Source organism: Gopherus evgoodei, chromosome 3 (assembly GCF_007399415.2).
Source record: "Gopherus evgoodei ecotype Sinaloan lineage chromosome 3, rGopEvg1_v1.p, whole genome shotgun sequence".
Taxonomy (NCBI): domain Eukaryota; kingdom Metazoa; phylum Chordata; order Testudines; family Testudinidae; genus Gopherus; species Gopherus evgoodei.
In genome coordinates this window covers 46209604-46228957 of record NC_044324.1, presented here as the reverse complement: position 1 = coordinate 46228957, position 19354 = coordinate 46209604, and the positions used below count along the sequence as shown (strand labels likewise).

General features: G+C 38.3%; 1 protein-coding gene across 1 annotated transcript in view; it reads left to right on the top strand.

Annotated features, from left to right (window-relative positions):
- Nucleotides 1-19354, top strand: part of SNTG2 (syntrophin gamma 2) — a 522138-nt gene that overhangs the window by 432899 nt on the left and 69885 nt on the right. The window contains exon 12 of the mRNA XM_030555522.1: nt 11979-12095. Coding sequence (XP_030411382.1) covers nt 11979-12095 — 117 coding nt within the window. The remainder of the gene's footprint in view (nt 1-11978; nt 12096-19354) is intronic.

Here is a 19354-nt window from a genome sequence, read left to right as displayed (position 1 = left end):
ACAAGAATGCCTGCACTATTACAAACTGATTTCAGAGTCACTGGGGACTTGCAGATGTACAAAGAGAGAAGTAAGACAAAACAAAAACATCAGTATGTTTTGGAGTCAGGGGAGCTGCCACCACTTCATGTAAATGACACTGTGCATATCTATTATGGGAAACAATTGTCTCAAACAGCAGTGGTTTCACAAGAGATTGCTCCATAGTAGTATCAGGTTTTCACCCTAATGGACCATACAGAGGAGAAATAGGTGATACCTCCAAATCCCAGTCTGCTGTATGACCCAAGAGGGCCTCAGACAGCCAACAATCATAGCAGATTGAGCCAATGTAGGCCCCAGACTTAGAACGAGTGGAACAAATAGACTCGCCTCCTCCTGACAGCAGCAGGGCTGATGTTTGAGTGGAGCACTGCAGATCCAAGTGACCCCACGGGGAACCTCAAAGACAATTTAATATTTTTGTAAGTTTAGTTACAGATTGCATATAAGCATTTGTAATTGTGTTATATTAATGTTGGGTTTTAAAATGATATTGTTAAGTTTTGGTTGGAAGGGATGATGTGCCTTTAAGAGCTGAGCTTCCCAGACAGAGTCTGGGGCACTGCAGCTCATTGTTGTTATGCTGCACAGCCAGTTGGAATCCATCAGAAAATAAAGCAGATCTTTTTGAAGTACATGGAGCACTGAGTGATCACTGAACACCACAGTGGCTAACAATAAGAGTGCCATCAAAGACCACTGACCATTTTTCACACATCTGTCGCACTCTAGTGCTTTCAGGAGTGAAGTGTCTATTGTTGAGAAATTCATTTGCTAAGTCTGTGTTTTTTGCTTTCCTGTCGCGTTGTCCCTGAAAAGTTTAAGTAGGAACCAGAGCTCCCACAGCTCGGTGTACTCTGGGAAAATGTGCTTACACTACTAGGGCCTCATGAGGGCTAAGCACTAGTTCAAAGATCTAAGGCAGCCAATCTATGGGGTCCCACTGTCCAAGAAGGGTAACAGACATGGGGTCTGATTCTGGAGTGTGCTTCAGAGACTCAGAGCTAGGAACAGTAACCTGGTCCCAGGAATTTTTCACATGGTATGTCCCAGTGCTCCCTGCTGCCCCCTCCCAGATGGCTCTCCCATACAGGCACTCATTGCAGCTCCCCATACTTGTAGCAGGTCTTAAGGTTGCTGCTGAGTGAATCCTGTGGTTAGAGCAGAGGGGACATGGGCTGCTGGAAGCAGGGAAAGGCCTGGCATGCTCCTGGGAGAGGATCTCTGGTGCAGGAGCTGTCCCCGAGGCTGCAGCAAGAAGGAGCAGTGCTGGCCACCTCACTGCCTACTCAGGTTTGGCCCTATGGACTCTCAATCACAATGGGGCCAAAAATGATTGAGTGGCATTGCAACCCGGTGCTTGGGAGTCACAGCACTGCTCAGGTTTGATCATGACAGATGGGCCTCAGAGCCTAGCCTGAGCGGGCAGTGGGGTGGCCAATGCTTGTTCTCTTTGCCACTGCCGTTGGGAGGGCTCAGTAGTGATGGCATGCTGCCCTTGCCAATGCCATACCCCATGTGTAATGTGCATATGACTGTGGTCACCGCTGCCAGTCACTACCCAGGCCCAGGGGGTTGGGTCCTCTCACAATTATTGTATTAATCCCAAGGGCCAAAAGAATTAAATGTGTTTATAAACTCTTTCATTGTCCAACATTAAAACAGTGATATTTAGGTCCATTTTTTTCCCCACAAAGGCTGTGGTTTACTCACTTTCTTGGCAAACACCGAAAAGTGTTCAGTCTAATTTTGAACGTTTATTGATCAAAGACAAGAAACCACGTGAAATTAAATAAGCATGTATACTGAAACTGAAATACTGGGGAGGCAGAGGGGTTATTTAAGTTATATGCCTGTGTTGACACAAGAACAAATGGATATAAACTGGCCATCAACAAGTGTAGGCTTGAAATTATACATAGATTTCTAACCATCAGAGGCATGAAGTTCTAGAGCAGTCACCCAGCGAAAGCAGTCGCCACCGGGGGCAAAAAATCTAACTGGCTTCAAGACGAAAGTTGAAAAGTTTATGGAGGAGATGATATGACAAGACTGCCTACAATGGCATGTAGCTGATCTGCGACTGTTGGCAGCAAAGATCCACAATGGCTGGTGATGGGGCACCAGACAGGGAGGGATCTGAATTACAACAAAGTAGTCTCTCCCAAGTGTCTGGGTTGTTGAGTCTTGCCCACATGCTCGGGGTTTAGCTAACTTCCATATTTGGTGTTGGGAAGGAACTTTCCCCCAGGTTAAATTGGCAGAAACCCTGGGTTTTTGCCTTTCTATAGATTATGGGTCACTTGCTGGTTTAAACTAGAGTAAATGGTGGATTCTATGTAACTTAAAGTCATCAAAATATGATTTGAGGACTTCAGTGACTCAGCCATAGGTTATGGATCTATTACAGGAGAGGGTGGGTGAGGTTCTCTGGCCTGCAATGTCACTTCTGGCCTTAACATCTGTGAGTCTAGGAAACTGAGTGATAACACAAAATAAATTAAGTCAAAACCTGTTAGAGTCTCTCCTTTTGGAAGCAAAATATCAGTATTTTATTTTCATTAACAACTGTTTTTGTGATTAAAAGGAAAGGGTTAATTTTACTTTGGCCTGATGTGTGAAGAGTATTCACACACCCTGTCTTTAACAGACAGGACAGATGAAAAGTGGAGAAGAGACAGGATAAAAAAGTGGGTGGGAGGGCCTATGGCTGGTCCATTACAAATGGATGCTTTAGCTGGCATATTGACCGTGATGCCCGTTGTTTGGCCATGGTTCACTTTCCAGTCAGGGAAATCATTTGGTTGGATCTTTTCTCCTGAAATAGGCCCACTCATCCTACTGTGCTGATGTAGTTCAGTTGATTTCAAAATTTGATGAAAAACCAAGAGAGTGAGAGATAAGACAAGAGGAAAGAAGAGAAGCAGAAGGTAACACAAAAGAAAGGGAAACAGAACAGGATCTTACACACATCTGTGCTGCTGGCCATTAAGTATTCCCGCTGCTGGGCTGGGGACTGGATGTCATGATAATATAATGACTTTCACAACTTTCCGGAGAAAAACAACGTTTCTTAAACAAAGCAAGGCCTAATGGACTTCCTCTCTCTTCCTTTTTTTTTTAATTTTTATCTGTTTCGTCTGTCTTGGGATTTAGGAAGATGAAATGAATTGAGATGAGCTGACATGGGTTGGGAAGATGAGATTTTTTTCAGTCTCTTTTTTAAAGATCCCAAATAAGTGGAAAAGTCAGTGACATAGTTCATGCCCTCGTTATTTTGTCCACCAATTAGGCCAGACACCAATTTTGGTCCATTAATTTTTCGATCCCATATCTTCCAGATCCCATATCTTCTTGTTTATGAAGTCCAATCTGAACACAGTCTTTGAATCATATCAATAGGCCTTTTTTTTGGTCTGGACTGATCTAGTCTCCCTGTTTGTTTTTCTTGGATTTGTTCATAATTTTCATTATTGAAAACAACTTGACCTATTTTCAATGGTTAATTCCCAAGCTGGCAAAAAAAAGCCATAAGTTATTGTGACATCTTATAAACTTTTACATACTTTTTACATTTAAGCTTACAATTCGGGTAAAGTTTTAGGCCCAGTAATCACAAGACAACAAACCAGTGCCTGTCCAGGGATGGGGATTGAGCCAGGTTGTACATATACTGTACATAATTTTGTTGAACATGTAGGATACTTACAATTGCCATTGTCCAAACATTATCACCTTCTGATTCTGCTTGATATAATTTATCATACTGTTCCAGAAACTGGAAAGCACTTGAGTGTGTTATCAGGAGGCAATAAGATTTGTTACTCAATTTCCAAAAAGACACACATCATTGGATCTCTGCATATTTTTTATGAAACATTAAATTAGATACTTTTCTGTACACAGAATCATCTGTAGGGATTTTTATAGGCTAATAGGAGTTACTGTCCTGCTGTCCCATTGAAACTGTAAAACTGTGCGATTTCTTCTCTACATTAATAGAGCAGTATCGATCATGTGTTAATCCATTATTCATGATTTTAGTTTGTGCTCTAAAGCATATTTACAGGGTATTCCCAATAGCTTTATTTGCAGTTTGATTTTATTTTCCAGTTTTGGTGATAAAGTGGTGTATTCTAAGTGGTGCTCACTTGTGACCTGTCATGGCATGACTCACCCCACTGCAGTCCCTGGGGTTCCCCTACATAGATTCAGTGTCATGGTGCCTTTGCCTTTCTCTCATTTTTCATGAGCCCAGTTGTCCCACCATCCAATGGCTTGTCTAGATAGCAATCTGTACAGCTACGGAGATTTAGAACCTGGGTTGTGGGAATCAGGGTGACCAATGACACCACAGTTGATATATTTCAGCTGCCTCAAAAATAATGGATTCTTATCTGCAGCCATTCCACACATGGAACTCCCATTAATTTATATCAGAATTTCTCATACAAATTGGTTCCATTGTGTGACAAAGTTTCTCCTCTATCTTGGTGGGTCCTGCACTTATTGGCAGATTTGCTCACCTCAGTGATCTCCCCCACAGTCTGGATCAACTCCTCCTGTGTCTGATCAGGAGTTGGGAGGTTTGGGGGGAACCCGGGCCCGCCCTCTACTCCGGGTTCCAGCCCAGGGCCCTATGGATTTGCAGCTGTCAATAGTGCCTCTTGTAATAGCTGTGTGACAGCTACACCTTCCTAGGCTACTTCCCCAAGGCCTCCTCCAAACACAGGACCTTCCTCCTGGTGTCTGATAATGCTTGTACTCCTTAGTCCTCCAGCAGCACACCCTCTCACTCTCAGCTCCTTGCGCCTCTTGCTCCCAGGTCCTCACACACACTTCCTCTCCTCTGGCTCCTCCTGATCTGACTGGAGAGAGCTCCTTTTAAAACTCAGGTGCCCTGATTAGCCTGCCTTGATTGGCTGCAGGTGTTCTAATCAGCCTGTCTGCCTTAATTGGTTCTAGCAAGTTCCTGGCTACTCTAGTGTAGACCCTGCTCTGTCACTCAGGGAACAGAAAACTACTCACCAGTGACCAGTATATGTGCCCTCTACCAGACTCCTGTACCCCACTGGTTTGGGTCTGTCACAATTGGTTAAAATAATATTCTGTCTGCAATGTTAATATGGGTTAGTGTACGTTTAAATTACGGTATGCTAAATCAAGGAAGTGCTTTCTGATCCTTCTCTTCTCTTCATCCTGGGGATACTTGTTTACAATGATTTACTGTCCTTTTAGGGCCTGATCCAAAGCCTACTGATGTCAATAGTATGACTCGCATTGAAGTCAGTGGGTTCTTTGTATCAGTCCTTTAGCATCTGTCATTTTGCAAGATAATCACAGGGAGAGTCACTTTCTTCTGATACTGAATGAGGAACTTTATTAATATTAGCCTTAAGGCTTCTCTTTGTAGCTCTGTCACTAAAGAACGACTGCTTAGAAGCTTCCCAAGCCCCTTCCTGCTAGGCTTCCTGCTACAGATTTGAAGAAATGGTCCACGTCCAGACTAACCCGCCGTATCGGCGGGTTAAAATCAATTGCTCTGGGATCGATATATTGCGTCTAGTCTAGATGCGATATATCGATCCCCGAGCGCGCTTACATCGATTCCGGAACTCCATCAACCCGAACGGAGTTCCGGAATCGACACGGAGAGCCGCGGACATCGATCTTTTCAAACTAAATGTCCCTTAGTCATTGCAATATCTTGCCAAACTTCTAACCATCTTCTCTAGACTTCTTCAATCTCTCTTACAATTTTTAAGATAAAGTGACCAGATATACCGTTGTCTAGGATCTAGAAGTATGTTCAATATTTGGCTTTCGACCTGGTCTCTGCCTTCAGCTTCTCTTCCACAGGTACAATCACTGAGGGAAATGGGCAGCACATATTCCCCTCACAACTTGTCCCTCCACCTCCTTAGGAATGCTCCTTTCAATTTTGCCTACCTATGAGTGGGGATTAAAGCAAAAGGCTTCTGCCCCTTCCCACTAAAATATACACGTGCTGCAGCTTCTCTGCGTGATGCTTTCCTGGACCAAACCATTCCTTCCCACCACACACACACTCCTTGTTGGTGTAACCCTGGGTCTCTGCAGCAACTGCAGGGGGAGGAGGAAACAGAGATCTTGCAGTGCTGCTTTATGCTGTTCTGCAGCAAACTCCTCTCCTTCACATTGAGGTGAACTACTGAAAGTTTAGGAGTGGCAAGAAGAGAAAGACAAGTGGGAGAATCTGCAAACAGAGAGATTGAGAGTGGAGGAGCAGGGAAAGGGAGGGAGAGTTTGGAGAGAGGAAGAAGAGTGCCTGGGTGAGTGTGTGTAGTGGAAAGGAGAGAAGGATAAGTTGTGTGTGAGAGAGTGAAGAGGAGTGATAGGGAGAGAATGAACAAGTTTTGAGGAGGGGAAGTCAAAAAGAGAAGAAGAAAATGAGGTCATAGGTATACAAGGGGCAGTGCTTAATTTGTAATGAAAGAGGTGCCAGGGCTTAGCTTCAGCAAGCCCCGGCACAAATTAAGCATTGGTGGGCGACGAGAGAGTGTCGTCTGCAGGCTGGGCACCCAGCTCAGCACCACCAGCGTCTGGGCAGGTCATGGCTTGGTACAGAGAGTGGTGGCTGCTGGCTGGGATCCCAGAGGTGCTGTGGCTATGAACTGCCAAGCCTAGAGGTGCCAGGGCTCAGCCCACTGCAAATTAAGCACTGACAAGGGGTGGGGCTGAGGGAGAAAGTGAGAAGTAGGAGAATGCTTTATGAATGGAAGAGGAGTGGTTAGGTGTGGATGTGCAGGGTTGCATTAATGCATAGACACATTAGGAATATGACTAGTACTCCATCTCCTGGAGTCATGTGATGTCACAGTCTAAGCTTTCATTTAAAAAAAAAAAGTTATTTCTTTTATTCATGATTGGTAACAGGAAATAAAAAGGAATGGGATAAAATGAGGGCCAGACCTTGCAGACCTCTGCCTCATTCTTGATTTTTTATTTTTCTCCTTCCTGATCACCTCCCCCAAGTTTTTTTTATTATTATTATTACTATTTTTAAAAAATTCTGGTTGCACTTATCTTTTACTCCTATTTGGCTTCTACATTTCATCATAGCCTCCCTCTTGCCTACTCTCTTTGTTAACTTTGCCTTGCTCTGTGATGATTTTTATATTTTAAATAACCTGACCAATATTGTGCACAAAGCACTCACCTATCCTTCTTCAGAAATAAAATTCCTGGCAACTCCCATACAATAAAGATGTAGTGGAAGGGGGAGAAGGATTTTTGCACATTGACTGTGCTCTTGACTTTTTAGAACATGATCCTACAAAGATTTATTGTCAGCCATAAGGTTTCAAACAAGATTTCCAAAGGATGCATTTTTAGGTATTTATATTCCTGCTTAGTCATAGTAGTTTTTATTCCTGTTTGCTCAAAATTATATATATCTTTCTCCTTTTAAGATAAATTTCAGTTTGTCTAAGGATTTTTAAAAAAAATGTCCTCTTTATCCAGGTTTGTGATAGTTTTCTTCATAGTTTAAATATCTTAATTCTAAAGGTTCATAGAATTGAGTTACAAGAGTCACTCGTGAAACTCTGAAAAACAAACGATTTATGGTATTCATAAATTGCTTGTCCAATCCATGTGTCAATAAGCAGTTAGACCCGGGTATCTTGAGGTAGTTATAATGGGTTATTTTATAATTATTATTTCAGAAGATTTTACAATATCAATTTTTATATGTCAAGTGTTTTAGAAATCTATCTAGCTTTGATTGCCATTTATTTATTTTCTTGAGATATGCACCAAAATAGAGATGCAAAACGGGCTACTAGTTTATTTCCCATAATACCTCTTTTGAATGTATGGAACAGTTTATTTCTTGCTCTTTATTCATCACTTCATTAAGAAAAAATTGATCCATTATTAATTTCATTATTACATTTCTTTTTCTTCATTTTCAGCTACATTTTAAGGGTACAGTCGCTATTTACTTTTGTAGTATTCTTCTATTTGGCTTTCTGCTTGGTGGTTTTTCTGCAATATCTGTTTTGTACATATATTGTTATACATATAAAACATAAGTATCAGAGGGACATCCGACGACGTGGGTATTCACCCAAGAAAGCTCATGCTCCAATACTTCTGTTAGTCTCTAAGGTACCACAGGACTCTTTGCTGCTTATATAAAACTTAGATGTCATAACTAATCATTTTTTATCATTTTGAGATGTTAATTTTATGGGTCATTTGTATCAAGCAAACTGGGCACTATGGGATATTTTCTGCAATCCAATGTATTTGAAATGTAATTGAGGTGTTGCTGTGTGTTTGATTTTCTATAGACTTTGATAGAGTAGAGTCATTAGTCCACCTTGTGATGATCCACCTGTTTAAATGGATGATAATAGAATTCTGAAATAATTCAGCTGATAAAAGGACCAGATTTTCAAATGGCCTCAGCCTGCCCTCTGTTGCCCATTCCAGCAAAAACTTCAGCATATGCATAACTTTAAGTAAGTGAGTAGTCCCACTGATGTGAAGGTTTGGTTCAAATTCTGAGTGGATAAAATTTGGGTAATTTTAATTGAATTTAAATGAGTTTCCCCCTGCTTTTTGAGCTAAGATGTAACAAAATGGCTTTTAGTTGTGTGCCAGCATTTTGATTGAAAAATCAGTTGTAGATGCAAATTGTAAAAACATGTTACAGAATTTAGTTATCTACTGATTGGCACTGACAAATCAGGCACAGTGATTAGATGTCTAAATTCTTTTATTGTGTCTACAGCATTATAAACACAGCATTATTCTCTGATTCTGCAAAGACTCATGCAAGAATTTCGCCATTTAAATATTATAAATAAATTGTTTATTAAAAGGAAGGAGAAAACCAGTTTGAGTTAAAAAAAAAAAAACTGACCTGAATATGTACTGGAGATTTGAATTGAACCAGATCAAATTTTTTTTTGGAGTTTCAAAGTCCAGTTAACTACTATTTCAGTATTTTTTTCTTTTCTTAGTACCTAGGCACTTCTCTGTGCTGTATATGGAGTTGAAATCAGAGTGACCATCTTACCATGAGACTTCAACCCAAAGTTTGCAAATACTTGAGAGTCTGAGTATGTCATGTGTTAGGATATAGATATTCAGACCTGTCTGCAAAGGCCTATGCTTTAAGAATTTAAGTGTATTCTTATCACTTAGCTAGTTATAGAGGTATAAAAGAAAGAATCAAAATCACTGTTTGCCGGTGTAAGGGCCTTCTCTTACTGGGACATTCTGAGGCCCTGTTCTTAGGCTAAGCCTTTGGCTAAGCAGCAGAGGCAGCCATAAGATGTGAAGCAAATGGTTACATCCTCACATTCCAAACTAGTCAGAGTGAAATAAGGTGTGTTCTTATACTGGGATAGGCAAATTGAGATAACCAGCTTGGTATAAAATCCTCCTGGAGATAAGGCACTGGTAGGTTTTAACCTCAGTGCAGCTTGTCAAGGCCAACACTATACCGCCACCTGGGATTTATCTTGCCTAGCTACATTGAAGTATAAACTAGTGTCTTGTCGCTACTGGAATTTTACATCAAGGTAACTTCCTTGATGTAAACATGTTCTTTTTTTTTTCCCCACCAAAACAGAGCCGTAAAGAGGGTAAGTGTCTATCTAAGTTCACTCATGAACTATGTGGAGGACCAGGAATAAAACATCAGTCTTCTGATTTCCCTATCTGAACCTTAAACAAAACCAACCTCTTTTCCTTGATCTGCTGTTTTACTATATTTAAAGATATTGGAGATATAGCTATAATTTTGTTGGCTCTGCCATATTTGATTTGATGTATGACCTGAGCATGTTACATTGTCTGACTATGTCCCATTTTCCCTAGCAATTATTATGAAGCTTTGAGATCCTTAGATTTGGAAGGGGATCATTAGAATTGCAAATTATTATCATGTGCAGTAGTCTGTATCTTTGTAGTCTTGTAATAGCATCTAATTTACTTTCCAATAATGACTGGGAACCCAGTGTGGGTTAACGAGGTTTGCAAATTAGCAGATAAGCAAACAAATGTGTTTGTAAAAAATATCAAGGATCTGGCATCACAAAATGTACTTTGTTCCTTTGTTTTGGCTATTTCCCTTTATTTATGATTATAATAACATGCAAGTATAAGCAATCTGTGTTATTGTTTGTAGGAGAGTCTGAGCAGTACTGTGGTATATTTTATTAAAGTAATGAAGTGTCTGAGCATTCGGTTATTAAAGCTGTGCTGATGAGTGGTGAAGCAATATTTTGGTGAGAACTATTGAGTTTACACAATAGCAAAGTGAGAATTGGAAGATCTACTGTATTTACTGCATTCTTTCCTACAGTATTAACATTTTAATGAAGTTATAGTTCAGTAGAAGAATGTAGAGAAGCAATAGCATTACGTTGGTATAGAATATTTTTTGAAGTAAGTTGACTGATAGCAGAGGTAATTATGTATTAAATAACAGAGCTAGACAATAAAGTATGAATCATGCTAAGATAAAAATGTGACCATAGCAACGTGTTTCTGTGTTCAATCTGTGCTCTTATTGTACATTGTTTCGGTTCCATGCTCTGGTCACATTCAAAAGTTTATCTTAAGTATATAATACGAATAAGTCACTTCTTCTCTTCGAATCTCACCTGGGGATGAATCCTGAAGTTACTGCACATGTTAATACATCCCCTACTCAGGCTAAATTCCCACTGGTTTCAAGTAAGGTTTCGTGTTGTGTAAGGGCTGAGGGCAAGATTTCAGAAGTGCCGGGGAACTTGTGTTCCTCAGTTACTTAGGTACTTTGGAAATTCCATGCTGAGTACAAAAACTCAGCAAGAGCATCAGGACTGGCCATTTACAGTTTAAGATTTGCAGAGTACTTATAATAAAGGCCAGATAAATATTTCAAAGCATATTAAAGGCCATATAGTCAGCATGATGTTGTGAAATTAAGCATATTAGCTAGTGTACTAGCACTGTGCTAGAATGTGGTTCTTCAGGGTGTATCTAGTTCAGAGATAATAAAATCTTACTTATGACCGAATTTCAAAGTTACTTAAAATACATAAATTTACTTTTAAAATAATTGTAAAATCATTACAATTTATTTGTAATAACTTTAAAGGAAATCAAAAATGTGTGAGAGGAGCAACAAAAACCCTTGGAATTTTATTCTACCAGCAAAGAAACACCAACAATTCCCATTTGAAGAAATGTATGCAAGTGTAAAGCACGGAATGTGATGTAATTCTTTTAGTGATGGGCAAACTTCAATAACTAGTGAACTGCTTGGTTTCAGATAAGCCAATGGACTTATCTGCATGTCTTTTGTTTGGAAGCAGATCTCATAGAATTACTAGTGCTGCCTGGTTATCACTTGGCCACAAATACTGTGGGAACAGCCCTTTTGTAATATTTCAATATTGCTATTTCAGGTCGTGGCCAAAACCAGAAATTGCAGCAGCACATAGAGTGTTAAATAAGTGACATTTTGGAACCACCCTAAATGGCTGGGTTGAAGCATGGGAAAAGATTTGGACATCTTTTTTGTCAGAATAAATTTTCCTATCTCTAATCTTTATGGGTCCAGTCCCATCCACTTTCCCTCATAGCTGAGGCAGACCCTCAACACACCAGATATCAATGTGATACTGCTGCACCAGGCAGACAGGATTCAGAAAGCCTGTGCAATATGGATCACACCTCTAGGGGAGTTCCCTACAGACCGGCATGGAGTATAATTTAGGGGGCAGGTCTGAGAAAGACGAAGGGGAGGATGGGACAACAGGTTTCAAATCTAAGGCCGCCTGCCCTCCATTAACTGTGTGGTGTTCTAGGCAGAAGGAGAATTTCTGTATAAACGGTGTATTATGCTGCTATTGAAGCTTGAGCTCTAATTTTTCAAAGGTTTTACTCTGCAGATTATTCATATGGGCTGGGTGAATGAAAGACTGGAGGGAACAGGTTCATCTCAACTCTACAAATACAAGTTCCTGGCACTGAAGGGTCCATCCTTCTACATTTTCAGCACTCCACCGGTAAGAAACCAATTTATTTTTTGTAAGGTTTTGATTACTGGTGCAATCCTTTTGGAAGCACTGGAAATGAATTATTTCCTATTAAATAAAGCTGTAGGCTGAGATTTTCAAATGAGCCTAAGGGAGTTAGGCACCCAAATCCTATTGACTTGCAGTGTGATTTTGGCATCCTTGAGACGCTTTTGATAATCCCAACCATAAAGTTCTGGGGAAATTGGATTGTTAATGGCACACAGAGCTTTTGTTTTCAAGGCACTGGTTCAAATTCCCCTCGGGTTGGTTGTGACCAAAATTTGCCATCTAACATTGGTTCTGAGGCCTACCTGTATGTGAAATGAGCTGGTCCTTACTCTAACTTTTCTAAGAAAGGAATCCATGTCACAGTTAGAACTAACTGGTGTTGATCTTTGCCAAAAGACCATGGGTGGAATGTTCACAAGGGATGAATTTTCCCTGCAGCTCCTAGACATGGGACATTCCCCAAAGGTTACAGCATACTTGTGGGGTAGTGTAGGATAAACTATAGTGCTACTGTCAGAGTTGTACTTTTTCTGTAGATAAAATGGAGGACATCAGTCTCCACAGTTAACTAATCCCCTGTCTATCAAGAGTACTAAAATTTAACTGAAAGAAACTGAATAAAAATAAGCTAGACGGGGAAAAAATTGTAAAGAACAAAAAGGAACATTAAAATAATAACTGCAAATTAACTGCCTGTTTATGCCCCCATTGAAGTCAATAGTATAACTTACATTGCTTTCAGCTGAAATAGAAGCAAATCCAGGCACTTTAAATATAAACTATCTTACTGGAGTGCAGTAAAGTGAGAGAGAGGATGATTTATGAACCTTAGACAGTAGCAATCAATAACTCAGTCCCTCTTGCACTATGCTAGAGTTCCAAGCCAAATGGTCCTATTAGTTTAGTATCATCACGGGTCAAAAATAGCCAAGTACCAATCTTTTGCTTAATTTGGAGTTAACAAAAACTAGACGTGAAGGACTCAGTTTAAAATTAAATCCTCAAATGCAAGTAAACCAAAAAACACCTCAGCTCAGAGACTAATATTTAAATCAATTAACCTATTGTATCTGTCTCTAGTTAAAAAACAATAAAGCACAAAGAAAAAATTAAGCCAATAAATAATATAACACACGACAGTCTTTTATGAATCTTAATTATGGTTTTCAGACCTATTGTAGAAGGGGAATATTTGATATAGTTAAAGCTATTAATCTCAGTGATACAAATCGAGGATAAACTAGTTAATTTATCAAAATCCAGCTCTCTGCTGATATCAGAGAGTGAGAATAAATGTATTGTAGCGTTTTCCCTGCATTATCTTGATATATCTACTTCACTGCCATGTTTCTGGAGATAGTCTGTAGTGGTATTGCTCCTTGTGAAAAAGTAAACAAGATAACTAACGTGGCACCTTGTATTAATGCCATGCTCATGCCCATTGATCAGATACTGTAGTAAAGACTATGATATAAATGACTAAATAGGTAAATTCTAAAGCTCAATGAACAGTTTTTGTGTTTTTTATTCATGTCCCAAATGCCATGTTACATGAAACTGTGGCTCTACCACCCACCGATAGGGCTGTTCTCAGACTATCTTTATTTCTTTAGGCTAAATATCCATTACTTTTTTATCTTTTTATTGTTGTATAAGTAATAATAATAATAATAATTAATAACAAAGTAATGAGCAATTGGAAATTGGCAGGATCCAACAAACCCGAACACGGGAGAGGTTCACAGTTTCAACCTGGATCCAGATTCAAATTTCCCAGCTGGTCTCTATATGTATAATGGCCACAAAAATGTGGAATCTGTGGCACTCCAATTTTGGATTCCCTCCTTTGAACCTTTGGCTCAACTCTAATGACATTTTTTTTAAAAACTCTCTAATGTTATTAACTATTATTCCTATGGTTTATAGTCTATATAAAGTGAAATCCTGAGTGTAACATTAAAATAACTCCAACAACAATTAATTGTTGTACCACAAACAAATTTGTTACTGTGATTGGTTTGCTTGAATTTTACAAGGCTAGTTATTATGTTCTATTTTAATCATGTTGCCGTTATGCTGTACAGCATCATGAGAACATCAGCAGGTGAAGCACTTTATAATTAAAATTATGTTACAGTGTGTATTTTGATTTAAATATGCAAATTAGATGGGCTGTCAGATAAAATGGCTATCTTCAATCTTGAGGATTCTGTTCACAGCTTTATTGCCCATTTATATCAAGCATGTCCACTACAGTTTTTACTCTTGTTCTAGTCCTTTGTGTAAATGGACTGTAAATCATACTTGGATTTGAACATAGCTGACATCTTTTCATTAAAATAACCCATACACATGCTAGTCATGGGCAGAACTCAGAAGAAATACTTCATAAAGGTTCAGGTCTAGTGATGTTTAGCAATTGAAAGGCGACTCAGTATGGAGCTATGCTCTGCCAAAATAGTTTCTGCAAATGACAGATCATCAATTTAGCAAGTATATGTCAATCTATTTGTACTTGCTTTGTTTATTATTAGGGCTGTCAAGTGTTTAAAAATTAATTGTGATTAATCTCATTAAAAAAATTAATCGTGTTTAATCACGCAAATAATAGAATACCATTTATTTAAATATTTTTGGTTTTTTTCTACATTTTCGAATTTATTGATTTCAATTACAACACAGAATACAAAGTGTACAGTGCTCACTTTATATTTATTTTTATTACAAATATTTGCACTGTAAAAAGCAAAAGTAATAGTATTTTTCAGTTCACCTAATACAAGTACTGTAGTGCAATCTCTTTATCATGAAAGCTCAACTTAACAAATGTAGACCTATGTACAAAAAAAAATTCTAAAATAAAACAGTGTAAAACTTTATAGCTTACAAGTCCAATCAGTCCTAATTCTTGTTCAGCCAATGACTCAGAAAAACAAGTTTGTTTACATTTGCAGAAGATAACGTTGCCTGCTTCTTGTTCACGTCACCTGAAAGTGAGAACAGGTGTTTGCCTGGCACTGTTGTAGCTAGTGTCACAAGATATTTACATTCCAGATCTGCTAAAGATACATATGTCCCTTGATGCTACCATTGCAGAGGACATGCATCCATGCTGATGACGTGTTCTGCTCGATAATGATCCAAAGCAGTGCAGATGGATGCATGTTCGTTTTCATCATCTGAGTCAGACGCCACCAGCAGAGGGTTGATTTTCTTTGCTGGTGATTTGAGTTCTTTAGTTTCCGCATCGGAGTATTGCTCTTTTAAGACTTCTAAAAGCATGCTCCACACCTCATTCCTTTCAGAATTTGGAAGGCACTTGAGATTCATAAATCTTGGGTTGAGTTCTGTAGCTATCTCTAGAAATTTCACATTGGTACCTTCTTTGCTTTTTATCAAATGTGCAGTGATCATGTTCTGAAAACGAACAACATGTGCTAGGTCATCATCCAAGACTGCTATAAAATGAAATATATGGCAGAATGTGGGTAAAACAGAGCAGGAGACATACAATTCTCCCCCAAGGAGTTCAGTCACAAATTTAATTAACACATTATAGCGCATCTGGCATGTAAATATCTTGCAATGCCAAGTAAAACAGTGCCATGAGAACACCTGTTCTCACTTTCAGGTGACTTTGTAATTATGAAGTGGGCAGAATTATCTTCAGTAAATGTAAACAAACTTGTTTCTCTTAGCAGTTTGCTGAACAAGAAGTAGGACTGAGTGGACTTGTAGGCTCAAAAGTTTGACATTGTTTTGTTTTTGAGTGCAGTTATGTAATCAAAAAACTACATTTGTAAGTGGCACTCTCATGATAAAGAGATTGCACTACAGTACTTGTATAAAGTGAATTGAAAAATACTATTTCTTTTCCTTTTTTGCTGTGCAACTACTTGTAATCAAAAATAAATGTAAAGTGAGACCTGTACAATTTGTATTCTGTGTTGAAATATAATAATATACTCGGTGTTGAAATCAATATACATGAAAATGTGGAAAAATATCAAAAAATGTTTAATATATTTCAATTGGTATTCTATTGTTTAACAGTGCGATTAATCACAATTTTTTTTAATCATGATTAATATTTTTGAGTTAATCGCATGAGTTAATTGTGATTAATCAACAGCCCTATATATTATTCATCTGGGAGTGCTACATTGTGGCCATGATAATGTCAACACGTATGTCATCAGATATTGTCCCTACACGGTCAACATAACCATTTGCAAAAAATTGATAAGTTTAGACATAAAACTCAATATCTAAAATAAGCAGACTTGCTTACAACAATATCACCAGAGAACAAGTTATATGCAATAGACTATGAACTACGGACCTTGGGGATTCTAATTCCTAGAGTATAAACAAAGGTTGAGTGACCATCATAGATTTTCCAGCATGCATCTTCCATCCTTGTTCCGTAATACTGCAAGTAGTATTATTGGATTTCTCTTATGCTGGAAAAAAAAATCTCATCAACTTGCACTTGTTTGACCTTCAGAGACACATTTTCCAAAAGTATCATGCATTTGTTCATGCATACTTTTCCCTTGTGTGTTTCAAGCACCATCACCTGTTGCTGCTATGTTCTTTCTCTTACGCAGGCATGTGATAGAATTTACCAGTACAAAGGTGAACACTTGTCCATAGGAAAGACAAAAGCAGTCACTTACATGTGGTTATTAAAGAGCCTTCTTAACCATTTGTAAACACAAAGTTGCCTGGGCACAAATGAAGGCTGGATTGAAATTTGAATTTTGTTATTAAAATCAAATTGTTTTACTCTAAGTACCCTGCCATAACTAGGAAATTTACCATAATAATTTAATGCCCTGAAAAGGCATTAGATAGGGGAAAAATAGTTTAAATCTGATTAATACAGTGGTTGTATTAAAAAGTCAACATTTGCCAGAAGATAACAGAAATCAGCTTACAATAGAGATGAATTTAGCTTTCAGTGAACTCTCCAAAAGATTTTGTTCCTGGGACTAAAATGTCTATATAATTTGCTATGCCAGTCAAGTCATCTGCAGAGCTTTTTTGTTGGGGCTCAGGACAAAATCTGACAGTTTACAGATAACAGGTTTTATTCTGCCGTACAAAAAGTAGTTAAAAATATGTCTGGTACCATGAATGTTACTGAGGAGGTATCTCAAAAGTGGGAGAGGAATCCTGGAGCCACTGGAAAGTGTACGGCTTGGAAATTTCTCAGTAATCATGGTTGGCTCAAGAGAATAATTAAGGGCTAAAAAAAATGGCTTTTTATTGTAGCTGATTGAGTCTGTCTTAGTTCTTGCTATTTAGACCTTATAATATGTAAATAAAACACCAAAGAAATGTGATTACACAGTATGATCTGTGTGCTATTATAAGGCAGTTTCCACTTCTAACTGTTTTTACTTCACTTTAATTTTGTTTACTTTCGAAAATGTTAAGAGCCCAGTTATAATTAAGGGATGCTGGAAAGGTTCCATTTTTATAAGGCAGTACCCCAGTTCCCAGCTATACAAGATCAAAGGTTGCATAGTACATCCCAATAATACAAAGTTGAGGGACCAAAGCAGAGGACCCCTCCTATCGTTAACATTATTTCACAAGGAAAGCTTATTTTAATAATAACATGAATTCACCTCACTTACTCTTTGTGATGCACTACCATCTTCCCAACCATTTTTGAAACAAGATTTCTTTCTATTATGGGACCAATCCCAACCCTTCTTTATGCTTTGTAGAGATTTTAAAAAGAAAAGCAAAACAGTGGCTATTCAGGGTATGGAGACACTAACACAGTTCCTTCTCTCTAGCGTTCAGTTTGGCCCTACGGTGAAGTATAGGCGTCTCAGAACATGTGCATGAGCAGCAATAGACAAAAGCGGGCCAAAATCAGTCTGAATTCCAGATTTGCTATATGCTACAGAGTGATTCATTAATTTCTGAGACATTAAGAAAGCCAAGCTGAGAGAGATTTTAGCACATATGTATTGAAAAGACTTTAAAGGTGGAAAGTGAGTGTAGGGTATAAGGTAATATAACAAAAGTGGTGGTCCACAGGAGAAGCACCACAAGTTGTTACAGAAGGCAGCATTTATTTCTAGAGCAAGCCAGGTCTCACCTTTAAAAAGAAACTTTAATATAAAATCATAGTCTTGCATACCCAATATCACACCTACTCTGTCTTCTCTAATTGCTTGCGGGTATTTTCGTTATTGGAAGGTAGCTTGGGGCAAGGCATTTCAGTCCCTGCACATCAGTAGTGTCTGATCTGCTTGTCATCTTTTCTGGCATGAGTTTTGCCACATAATATTATTGATCAATAGTAGCTGCCAATGTTACTTCTCATTAAAATATTTAATAACTTTCCTCTTACTTACACAGTTTAATCCAATAGGCAATTTATTAATGATGGATTTTTCTGAAAAGTCTAATGATACAATAGAATGTTTGAAAGAAGATTAATGGAGTGTTTTTATATTGAAAATGGAGTCTAGTGGAACAAAAAAAATCGGAATAATATTTAACTCTCTAGCAATTTTGTATTAATCTTTACATTTATCAGATAGTAACATCACGTTTAAGCTTTTGTATTAGTTTCACCATCAGGGTTCCCTTTTTGCATAGTACAGTATGATATACATAGTAGTAAACTGCAGCAAGCCCAACCCATCTGTAACCTACTGAAACCATTTACCGTGACTGAGAAGTTTAAGAGCACTGAGCAAACAAAACAGGAAGTTTAAACATACAAATGTAAACAAACATATTCTGTTAATCTATGCTGAAAGAAATTTGTAGATTTAAAAGGCAAAAATATATGTTACTTTAATCTAAATGCTAAAAATGCAATAGAAAAATAAACATCCTGTTCATCATCTCCAAATATTGCAACAATTGTGACCTTGTTAATCTTCCAGATTTCATACACATGCAACATATAGAATGAAATCCTGGCCCAATTGAAGTCAGTGACAAAATACTTTAATGCAACCTGGATTTCACCCTCTATATTTAATGATAACCAGGAGTTCATCTGTGTAAAGAGTGTTGCTAAGGTCCAGGAATATCAAGTTGCCAGTATTATAACAGAAATAAAGTAATTTTCAGCTTTTTACTTTGTCTTTCATTCAGTGGTGTAGATTCAGGAAAGGACTGACATTTCAGCTCAGCAAGGGCCTTTATCAAAGATTGGGAATTTCTAATTGTACTGTAATGTGCTCATCCTAAAAGCTTACACA